The 12,110-nt window shown below is 46.1% G+C and overlaps 1 protein-coding gene across 6 annotated transcripts in view; it reads left to right on the plus strand.

The window, feature by feature from the left end:
* LOC119178100 (very long-chain specific acyl-CoA dehydrogenase, mitochondrial-like) overlaps positions 1-12,110 on the plus strand; it is a 236,796-nt gene that overhangs the window by 59,292 nt on the left and 165,394 nt on the right. For all 6 annotated transcript variants that reach the window (XR_012894667.1, XR_012894668.1, XM_075891514.1 and 3 more), the window contains 3 exons: positions 2,339-2,542; positions 11,735-11,866; positions 11,929-12,042. Coding sequence is in view for 4 of the 6 variants with exons in the window: in XM_075891514.1 (XP_075747629.1) it covers positions 2,339-2,542; positions 11,735-11,866; positions 11,929-12,042 (450 nt within the window). In the remaining 2 variants the exon portion in view is untranslated. The remainder of the gene's footprint in view (positions 1-2,338; positions 2,543-11,734; positions 11,867-11,928; positions 12,043-12,110) is intronic.

The raw sequence follows: 12,110 nt of genomic DNA on the forward strand, positions 1-12,110 counted from the left end.
AAAAATTATGGCTGGATCCATTGTAATGGTTCAGAAGCAATAAACTTGTTATGCAATTCATATTTTTTTGGCATCTGGTTACACAGTTTACATTGTGTGGCGACAACTGGTTGTTATTTTACCTTTCTGCCACACTACAGTGGACTCCTATTAAATGAAACTCGAAGGGGCCAGGAAAATGTATTCCATTTAACAGGAGTTCCATCTACTGAGAGTTAAACGGGAGTGCAGTATGCAGGGATGAAACCAATCATAACCGAGGCACTTGTTTCATTTAAGCAGCAGTTTCATTATGGTTATAATATGTAAATCTATTCTGAAACAGATTTCCGTTTACTGAGAGTCCACTGTATATTATGCATGCTAACGCAGTTCTTTCCCGACATAGCACTTGTATAGGGTCTTTCTTGCAACGGAGTTTTAAGCACCAGCATGGCTCTCTAGTAGAATCTGGGCTGCTGTGCAAAGGACCCAGGCTCGACTCTTTCCATCTTGAATATTTTTTTGCTTTATTTCATGCAATAGCAGTCACGCACACTAGCGGCAGCCCTTGTTGTGTTTTTATCACAGGTGTTGCTGTAAGATAACAACCAGGCATCACACAATGTGAATGACCTAACGAGTGGGTTGATGAATGCTTTCAACTTATTACAAAAGGTTCAGCTACAATTCTTCATCATCATCAGCTGCTGCATCAGTGAAGTGCCTTACAGATGTGTAACGAGTACCTCTGCAGAATGTCTAATAATGGCATAGTGGGTGCTTCCCCACATGAGGAAAAATATAGTGAATTATGGCTTAGTGGGTGCCATACAAGTGTACTTGCTGTAGTTGCTTCAAGAAAGTTCACAACGGGCTCTAGAAAGCTTGCTCTTCCAGCTTTTGCTAATACTGTGCTGGATGTTCTGTATGAGCCCGGCGTTTTTCTATTGATCAAATGCCAAGGCAGTCGTGTATTTCCTTCACTGAAACTGCATTTCTTGGAGTTTTTGACCAACAGGTGTTATACTCTTTCATTTGTCTTTGCAGACTAAGGCAAAGTCACGATTTTTTTTGCTACAAAATGCACTCCAGAATTATCTTTGCCACACAACCGCATATTGTACCTTTGATTTCGTGAAGGCATTTCATTCTACTACAGTAGACTCGTTGAACAGAATCTGGAGGGACCAGAAACATATGTTCTGTTTAACAGGTGTTTTGTTTACTGAGAAACGAACAGAGGTGCATAACACAAGCGTGAGACCAATCATATCAGAGGCAATTGTTACATTTAGGCAGAAGCTCTAGTGCATGTGATTGGCGTATGCGCAAATGGAAGTCCACAAAAGATCATACATGTACAGGAACACCTTTCAATGTGTCTTGTGTTATCTTGCACATTTAGCAATCAGGTCTTCATGGTTGTAGTTTTGCCTGTCTCACTCGCTAGGCTTGCATGCTCGAAACGTTAAGCTTTCCAGAAGAGCAGAGGTTCACTCACACGCACTTGTCTGAGTATTTGTCTGAGAGATGGGCACAGGAAAGTATTTATTGAAGCTATTCAGTAATACATGATTTCAAAATGTTCAGCCTCTTTGAACCCGTATTGCTCAAGAAACTTTCTACAATGAAACAGTATGTTTTTGGTGGGGATTCTTCAGGTACTTGTTTATGGGTAATGAAATACTAGTTTATCGTCATTTTTGGTGGTGCGGCTTTTCTGCAATTTTATGGAACCTCAGGTTTGAATGCCTGCGATAGACTTGCATGGATTTGCACTGCCACCTGCCTTGTGGCATCTGCCAGGGCACGCACAACTTTTATTGCATAGTGGGTGTTTTTTGTTTCAAATATTCACATAATGCTTTACTGATGGACAGTGCAGGCATCTAATACCATCAAGTGAGGGCCTCGTGCAGAAAACTGCTGCAGATTAGTTAGAGGAAAAGGTGGAGAAAAGAACTTTGTGGCACATGACTTAGTTGTCCCTTGGTTACATGGAATCACTGCAGATGAAAAGCACTGGATTATTATCCAGTATAGGTAAAAAAAAAGGCGTATTTTAGATGATGAACCATTTTTTACATTAGGCCTAATACATATCTTGCGCTAGTGTCAGCATTTTAGCAGAGCTTCAGAGCAAGTGCCAGTGACCAAAGTGAGAAAAGATGAAGTGATACTTGTTAAACAAAACTGGCCTAGTTAGTATTTACTTAAGAAGAGAATTTAGCCGTGAAGTAAACACAAGGGAGAGCCTGACATCAAGTGACTGCTCAATTATGGCGATACTTGCGTGGTCTGCGTCTGAAGTGTGAACAAGTGGAATGTTGTGAATGTTGGTTGTGGTTTCGTGCAGGAGGTGAACAATGCCGATGCGAATGATGCCAAGGAACGTATCGCAGACGAGTCGATGCAGGCGCTAAAGGCAATGGGTGGCTTCGGCATGCAGGTGCCTCCCGAGCTGGGAGGCATCGGGGCTACCAACAGCCAGACAGCCCGCCTCAGTGAGACCATTGGCGAGTACGACCTGGCACTTGGCATCACGCTGGGGGCACACCAGGTGCGCTTCATTTACGTGCTTCATGCATGTTGCTTAGGCAGGACGGCAGGCTGGTCGACGACTCAAAGGAATCCACCTTTTCTTTGTAACGCCACGTCACACTCGTCATCATAGCTATAAGCAGGGCTGAAAAACACTCTCAATACAGTTAAACCTGCTTATAACGAACCTCCATGTAACAAATTCCTCGATATAACGAAGTTTTACCATTCCCCTCTGTTGCTCCATAGAAGCACATGTATTTGCGACCTCTATGTAACGAAGTAACAGTGGAAGACAACTGTCGATATAACGAATTTTCCCCACGGACATTCTAGGAAATTTGCTCCACATTTTGGCATTTTGGTATGAGCATGCATCTTCCGCGGCTGCCCTGCCGCAGACGAAGTTCGAAGCGGCGGCAGCCCGCGCGACGCACCAGGCCAGAGCGAGCGCTCGTTATCGCGCACAGGTTAGCTCAAGGCGGGCAGGTGGGCCTGCACCCCACAATTCGGCGTTGCCGCGGTTCTTGCCGCCACAGGCGCATGCGCGGTTATGCCCCCCTCCCCCTCACTCCAAAACAAAATAAAAAACAACTACTTTTGCACATTGGCAGTGCCACGCTTTTAGTTAGCGTCACATATGGGGAGCCGTGCTGCATATGGAGGGCGCTTTACTGAATAGTTTTCCGTGGTATCCCTGCCTGTGTCTGTGTCATTCACTCTTTGTTTTCGATGCCGTGCGCGCATGCGTAGTTTCACTGCGCACGCATGGTGTGGCCCCTGACAACGTTCACCTTTGCTTTTTTTTTATTGCAATAGCAACTATATGGACAGCCTCGGCTGGTTATTTTGCCGTTGCCGCCATTCACTGTATATGTATACATATCTATATAAATGAAAACTCAAGAAAGAAAAAAAAACCGCCCGCGCTCGGCTCCCAGCTTGTCACGTTGCGTTGACTTGCGCTTATCTCTCGCGCATACTTTGCCCCGCGAATGAGGGGTTTGGGGGGGGGGGCGTTAAATGCTTGTTCAGGTGCGCTTACCTTTCAGTAAGGAAAATTGCGCACCTTAGACTTTGACCAGAATGATTGCATATAGTTTCCAGTTGCAGAAGGATCACTTCGCTCACTGGACAGGCACCGTTTGCGAAAAGAGTGCACTTTTCAAACACAGCAAAGTAACAACTGGGACACTCGTTAGTTCTCATATCTGTAAATGTGATTACCTTTCGTGCCTGGTTTTTGTTTGAACAGTGTGTTAAGTTTCGAGCGGTAAACGTTGTTAGTTCGCTCTCGTCCTGTGTATGTTGTCTTCGTGCGTCATTGGTGCGTAAGCAGTGTGCTGCATGTTCCGATCTGCTTGCCGTTCTCAGCGTTACATTCCAAGTCGTTGCTATCACATTCATTGCTTCGCCCTTGTGGTGAAACTTTGACTTTTCCTAATTTCAAACAACCGTGTTGTCACCACCGAGGGGATGTTAGATTAGGCACTGATCTACAAAACTCCTACATAATGCTGGTGTGAGCAAATACAGCTGCTCCAAAAAGAAGTGCTCTTTTCACGCAGTCTCTTCGCGTTGAAACCGCACTGATACTCGCTGAGATAGCAAGCGCACCTACGATCGCCATCGCCCTTAAAATCCAAGTTCACTATTGCCACTCGAGCGATCCCCTCCCCCCTCTCCCTGCATTGTTTCATAATCGTTCAAGACGGGTGGTTTACTTTCTATTTGTGCATTCGACGGCAGTTCTAACACGCAGGAGATGTTATCTTATGCACTTTCCAGGTGATGTAAAGATGGGCCGACTTCTTTGATCTCTGCTTCAGCAGGGCTCGCGCGCTTTTACGCGCTCGTGAAAGTTACGATGCGCGGGGGGCATGTTATCAATTTGGACTTGTTACGGAACATGGCGGCGACAGCAAAAACCCACCAAGAGTGTTCATATAATTGCTATCGCAATGCTAATGTAGTTTTTTTTTACTTTAAAATGAGTGTTTTGAGTTAGCTCTGCCTTCAGTCTTCCTTTTGTTTTATTTGCATGTTTATTTTCTGAATTTTCATACCGAACCTGCATATAACGAAATCCTCTTTATAACGAATTTTTCCAGGAATTTATCAATTTCCTTATGCCCAGGTTTAACTTATACCTATTAAAGTGGGCAGGAGGACAACTTTTGTCCATAGCTCAAGTGGTAGAGCTCCGCAAAGCAGTATTGTATTTATTCGCGTAATGAGCCCAATTTTTTTTTTCAAACTTGATTCCAATTTATGGGGAGGGTTCATTACGCAAGAGAAAAAAGAATATGTGAATTATAAGAGCGAAAATTCGCTTTACGTTTTTGCTTGTTTTGGCTCATGAAACGCAGGATGAATCTTTTTTTGCAGCTCGAAACTCTCCTTGTTTTACCCGCCACGGTGGTCTAGTGGCTAAGGTACTCGGTAGCTGACCCGCAGGTCACGGGATCGCATGCCGGCTGTGGTGGGTGCATTTTCGATGGAGGCTAAAATTCTGTAGGCCCGTGTGCTCAGATTTGAGTGCACGTTGAAGAACTGCAGGTGGTCGAAAATATTGGAGCCCTCCACTACAGTGTCTTTCATAATCATATGGAGGTTTTGGGACGTAAACCCTACATATCAATCTTATTGTTTTCTCCCCTAACGGACACGCACGGATCAATGCCAAAGCCTCGGCCAATCGCTCGGTTTCCATGATCCAGCTACTTTAGCGCATGCTCGACCAACTTTAAGTTTAAAACCAGCCGTGTATCGAGCATACTGGCAGAACGCGCCTTGCGCAGCAGATCACTGCGACAAATGCGACAACAAAAATGCACCGTTGGATGGCGGTGTGCAAACGCCATGTTGTATAAACGTCGCGGGTGCACGATGCGCAGACGACGTAGTTGCACTTTGCATGGCCTCCGACATGGCGGGCACAAAATGTAGAAACGATTCGGGTGGCTACAATTTTAGAGGCCGTGCACTTTGTTTTTTTGCTTTGTTGTCATGTTGTTGTGCTTGCATAGCTCTGTAAGCAAGGAGGTTTCTCCTGCATTCGACAGATGGCGCTCTGCCGCAAATGGTGAGACTTATAAATTTTGATTGACGTTGTCCATGCTCACGCTGCTCGCAACTGTTCAGCATGGTTGCAATTCGACTTTTTGCGCGTCATATTTTGGGATATAATGGCTTGATTTAACATTGTTTCAAATGTCAACAGCAGTGGCTATCACACCGAAATAAAATGAACAGATACATTAAAATTTTTTCTTTTCCTTTTCTGAAAAACCAGAGGGAGGGGTCATTAGGTGAGTGGGTTAATAATGTGACTAGATAAAATACTGTATGTTGGGAGAGTTGTGGGGGTGCTGACACCCCCCCTGTAAAGTTGTCTGCGCCGCGTGGCGCACGTGTCTCGCCCCAGGGCGTTATTTCGGTGGTGACCACCACCGGGCGATAGATGGCGTTGTGTTCGCTCTGAGTACCACTGTTGGTAGAGTGGCAGCGCCGGTGGTGGCCCCTGGCGGAAGGCGGGCCTTGGTGGTGGGCGAGCGTCGAGCGAGCCTTTCTGCGCGTGGCGGCTGCCGCGAACGGTTGTCTGTAGCGCGGGTCCCCGGTGCTCGGCACCGCGGGCTTCGCGCCGGGGTCCCGCGTGTAAGGTCAGGCGTTGGCGACGCCGCTTTGGGTATGTGCTAGTGTGTTGGGTGTGTTAGTGTGGGTTTATCATGTTATTGTGTGTTTAGTGTGTCCCTGCGTTATGTTGTTTGTATGGTAGCGTGTTAGTTGAAATTGGTGTATCATTCGGCGGACGATATCGTCGTCTAAATTAGTTAATAAATGTATGTATGTGGTGTGCTTGGTACCGATCGTGTCAACTGTGTCCGTTCACTCCGAAAGCGTGGCGTGGCGGTGCGCGCGTTCGCCTCGCCGAGACCCCACACTCGCCGAGACCCCACACTGGCTGCCCAACGTGGAGCTCTTGGAGTGTCGGACGACAGTTCTTGCGGTTCGGTACAGGGATTTTGTTAGAGCCGGAGTAGAGTAGGCCTAGGGGGGACTTCTTTGCTAGCGTCGGTGGTGTGCTTTGTTGAGAAGCGAGGGGATTGGTTTTGTAACGTGTTTCAATTTGTCGGCAGGTTGACTTTCTTTTTTTTTTTTGCTCGCAAGTGTTCTTATTTTTTGTTGTTAGTTTTCAAAAACGTTGTTGAATTAGGACGAGAGCCATGCGGTCCGCATCCTGGGGTGAGCAAGGCCTAGAGCACGTGGCTTGTAGGCCAGGCCCGAAGCGAGTGAGTACGGAAGCCTCGTGGGTGGTCCGATTTTCTGTAAATAGCTTCTTCTATCTCTTTGGGCTCAGGGAGCCGGGCGTCGTTGCTGACTTGTATTGCGGCTCGACGCCGGGGCGTCGTGACACCGCCCGGGGCGGTGGACGCCGATCGCTCGGTAAGCTGCTGTGTGCGGCGAGCGATAGGGCCACCTCACAGAGTGGACATCTCCTCGCGGCTGCCTCTCCTGCGCCTAGGCTGGGTGCTGGGTGGATGCCGGTTGTTGCCGAGCGACTCATTAGGCCTAAGGCTCTGCGCAGCCGCCTGTCGCACGTGGCACAACTAGGTGGATCGTAGCGTTGAGGTGTTGCGCTCTGCTTCCCTCACTTTTTTTTTTCTTGTGAGCACGAGTTAGGAAAAGTGATTTTTGTTTTTATTTTGATGGGCGTCTCGGCCGCCACCGATGTATTAGCTAGCAGTACTGACCACCGTACCACGTGGCCGCAAAGCCTGAAGCTCCCTCCTCTGGGCCGCGCTCCTTTGTTTCTTTCGAGTTTTGTTTTTTGTCGATGTATTCAGCGGGAGGGATGTCATCCACGACCGGCTGTCCTGCACATCGTCAGCGTCGTTGGCCAGGAATGCGGTCGTGAGGTCAGGCGATGGAGATGCCTGGGACCTGCGCAACTGCCTGCAGTCCGGCGCCCTCGCGAGTGCTGGTCGCAACTGGAAGATGTGTCGGCGCTAGCGACAGATCGTCGCGCCGATGGCAACGTTGCTGTTGCGGGGCCGGTACTGAGGTGAAGTCTAGCCGGACAGTGCAGCAGTGTCGACCGGCGGCGGTGTCGTGGTGCAAGGACATTGTGGTCGTGCGATATTATTTTTTTGTTAAAGCTTGTGTAGCTATTTTTTGATTTCGGGGTATGGTTTGATTTAAGGTTGGGGGAATGTGGGGGTGCTGACACCCCCCCTGTAAAGTTGTCTGCGCCGCGTGGCGCACGTGTCTCGCCCCAGGGCGTTATTTCGGTGGTGACCACCACCGGGCGATAGATGGCGTTGTGTTCGCTCTGAGTACCACTGTTGGTAGAGTGGCAGCGCCGGTGGTGGCCCCTGGCGGAAGGCGGGCCTTGGTGGTGGGCGAGCGTCGAGCGAGCCTTTCTGCGCGTGGCGGCTGCCGCGAACGGTTGTCTGTAGCGCGGGTCCCCGGTGCTCGGCACCGCGGGCTTCGCGCCGGGGTCCCGCGTGTAAGGTCAGGCGTTGGCGACGCCGCTTTGGGTATGTGCTAGTGTGTTGGGTGTGTTAGTGTGGGTTTATCATGTTATTGTGTGTTTAGTGTGTCCCTGCGTTATGTTGTTTGTATGGTAGCGTGTTAGTTGAAATCGGTGTATCATTCGGCGGACGATATCGTCGTCTAAATTAGTTAATAAATGTATGTATGTGGTGTGCTTGGTACCGATCGTGTCAACTGTGTCCGTTCACTCCGAGAGCGTGGCGTGGCGGTGCGCGCGTTCGCCTCGCCGAGACCCCACAGAGTGTGTTTCTAGTTTCCACAATTACGGCACAAGACAACACCGCAAAGATCAAAGCACTCAAGACACTTGGAGCACTGCGTGTGTTTTGTGGCTTCATTTCTGTGATGTTGTCTTGTGCTCTAAATATAGATTGGTAGAGCATTAGACATATTATTTCAAGGTGGAAGTTTGGTCACCGGCAATGCGAGGTTGCCTTTTATTCACTTGAATTTCTTTACATTTACATCATAACTACTAAATGTAACATCCCCTGCGCCTTCTCGACTTGGTTGTCTGTGGGGAGGCAGGGGGCTAAGGTTTTCAAAACTTATTTTAGTTGCGTGAACTGAATGAAATTGAATGATTAGTCTTCATTGTAAAATACAAATCTCAAAGTAGATTTTCTTTTGCTAAATCAGAGCAAAAGGTATAAAGTTTCTTACAAATTCGCTTTGTAAAACAAAAAACAGAGTACTCTGTGGCAAGATTGCCAGAGAGCTGGTTCATCTGGTAATGCTAGTTTGATTGTTTTTGGCAAACGTCATATGCAAGCTAAAATGAATGCAAAAATTAGAGGAAACTTTTGTATGCGTACTAGTTATGAATGTTGAAAATGATATTGTGGTAAACCACATTAAAGAAAAATGAATAGCATCATCATTGAGACCAGCTTTCTGTTAATCTTGCTGTATACTCTGCTTTCTCTTTGACGAGGCGAAATTGCCAAAATAGTCTTCGAAGGATATGCCTAAATATATTTTAAAAATTGCCTATGTTTTGTTTTAATACTGCTATATAAAGGAGCATGGTGACACAACTGTCTCTGCCAAGTGTAGTCAGTGCCATGTGCATCCTAGCTGGGATTACGCCTACGCCTGAGCCTGTGCAGTGCTTTAAGTCATATGATTGCTATTGCAATAATGAGGTCATAGCAGAATCTAGTTTAGTGTTTAAAAAACGCAGCACTGGAGGAATGTTGTTTCACCAGTGCCATGGGCTACATCTGCTCTGGATGTTTTCCCTGACTGCTCAAAAAGGCATATCTGGCTGCTGCGAGCCTGCTACAAATGGCACTTTTGCCTGCTCCATGTATACCCTGTTCCACCTGCGGGTGGATGTAAGCCCATGTTTAATCAAAAAGCAGAATTTGATACATTGCAGCTCTGAGTGGGCACGTGAGGTCATATAGGCATATTTGGTGTTAAAATCCCTCAAGCACATGAGTTGTCCTTTTATTTCTCTCAGGGAGGCAGCCTTTAGTTGTATTAACTGCTAGATTACTTGACACAACACATGAAAAACTGGAGGGTTTGAAGATGACCTTCTACATATTTTAATTTATTTCATAATACTGCATGCTCAAGTGGGTTTAACATTAATACACAAGAATTTTAAAAAATGGGACCATATGTACAGAGCAAAGAGTATGAGCACATAAAAAATGAACAAAAAATATGCTCATTGTAGAGTAAACATGATGTTCATACAAATAAAGAAACAGCATTATAATAACTGTGCAGGCTCACAGATTCGCAGATAAACTGTAATGAGACTTAAGTATATTTTTTACCATTCGAATTCTAAATTCTCAATGAAGCTCATAAATTCGTAGACTTTCTTCCTTAAGTGTGATGTCGTCACATGCTCACTTGCTTTCATTAATGTGTTGTGTACAGTGAAATCTCAATACAACGAATGTCAAGGAACCGCTGAAGATCATTCGTTATTTTAAAAAGTCGTTGAAGTCAAAGTACAAAAATTTTGTGTAAAATCGTAAAAACAGACACGAGAGTCTTTTACCTGTGCTGTGTATACATTCAGGACTGCATTATGCTCAAATAAGTGTAAGAAACCAAACACGAAATATTGCGGAACCAATGCACATTTATTTGAGGAAGAGCACGATCTATCCTGATGTGGGCAGCTCGACCGCTGAAAGACGAACTATTGAGCATGCGCATCCTTCTTGCGTACTGCGATGTATCGGCGTGAAACACCGATCCTTCACATTGGTACACGCGAGCTCTTTCAATGTTGTCTTTACTCTTGTCGCTGCTTTTTTATCAAGATAAATAGTATGGATCTTATCAGTCGTCAGCTAAGATTACGTGCATGCTTCGTCGTTTCACTGTGCGCAGTGTTTAGGCGTTAGTGAAGTATGCACGGGCAATCATCGATGACTTGATTTCATAGGTCACTCATGTTGCATTTTTTACTGTCGTAGCACTCCTTTTGTGTTGCTTCTAAAGCTCGTCTTGAACGTTCAACTACCAACAAAAAGGCTAAAAACCAGCGTGCAGGTCAAGCCACCCAACAAAAACGAAAGGCAATGGTGTGAAGCCTGATGCGAAAAACAAGTTCCAGACAATTATGATCATAATAGTGCTATTGCACGTTTGAATAGGTCGGCAGATGGAGAAATACCAAATCTATAGAGAAATACGCTGCTGTTGTGATGATGATGTTAGCAGCAGCTAAGGAGCTGGGCATTATTTTTACAGCCGCAAGTAACATTGTAAAATCACTCAAGTATTGTTGAAGATTTGAGGGGGATAAAATTTGATTACTTATTCTAAAACACTCGGTATTCTGAAATTAGTAGTAATGATATATTTTTTCATTGAACCACTGACATTTGGAGGGGGTTTTTCGAAAAAGTTGTTAATCTGAAAAAAATCAGTATATGGAGGTTCACTAAAACTAGATTTTACTGCATATCTTTGACATGTTTTGGCAAAAATAAACAGTTGAAAGTTTGCACACCACTTGTCTTGTCTGCATTTTGTCTAACGCAATAACATTAGAACGCTTCAGCAACCATCCCAAGTTGAAGCCTTCCCAATCGCTATGAGTGCACAATATGTACAAAAGTATGAGCTACCTGAACTTAGTACGCCCCGCCGCGGTGGTCTAGTGGCTAAGGTACTCGGCTGCTGACCCGCAGGTCGCGGGTTAGAATCCCGGCTGCGGCGGCTGCATTTCCGATGGAGGCGGAAATGTTGTAGGCCTGTGTGCTCAGGTTTGGGTGCACGTTAAAGAACCCCAGGTGGTCTAAATTTCCGGAGCCCTCCACTACGGCGTCTCTCATAATCATATGGTGGTTTTGGGACGTTAAACCCCACATATCAATCAATCAATCAACCTGAACTCAGTACAGTGCTCATGACTAGATTGACGTTTGGCCATGCTACCGCTCCAGTGGAGTATGGCTACGGCTTATATGTATTTGATTTCAGCTTGAGCAGCTACTGTCAGCAGGCTTCCACAATGTCATTAGCACATAGAACGTGCAAAACACTGGGCAATCTTGCTGATTAGGGCTTCAGTAGGAGAAACGCCCCTGGGGTGTCAATATAATTACTAGCACCACAAAAGCATTGTTTATGCCTTGAAATGTGCCACTGCATAGCTGTCATTTAGTTTCTTTTGTTTCAGTCTATCGGCTTCAAAGGCATCCTCTTGTTTGGCACCGATGAGCAGAAGCGCAGGTACCTGCCTGGCCTGGCAGCTGGCGAGCAGCTGGCTGCCTACTGTCTCACCGAGCCCGACAGTGGATCAGACGCCATGGTCAGTCTTCTCTAGCTCTACTGGCGATGTCAATTACAACTGAGAGCGCTCTCTTTGTGCAGTCTATCAAGACCCGAGCTGAACTCTCGCCAGATGGAAAACACTACGTTCTCAATGGTGGCAAAATCTGGATCAGCAATGGTGGCATCGCTGATATCTTCACGGTATTTGCCAAGGCAAGTGTTTTATTGATTGGAAGCAAGAAATAGTTTGTGGCATTGTTAGCATTGTAGGGGAAGTTTCG

This window comes from Rhipicephalus microplus, chromosome 1 (assembly GCF_043290135.1).
Source record: "Rhipicephalus microplus isolate Deutch F79 chromosome 1, USDA_Rmic, whole genome shotgun sequence".
Taxonomy (NCBI): Eukaryota; Metazoa; Arthropoda; class Arachnida; order Ixodida; family Ixodidae; genus Rhipicephalus; species Rhipicephalus microplus.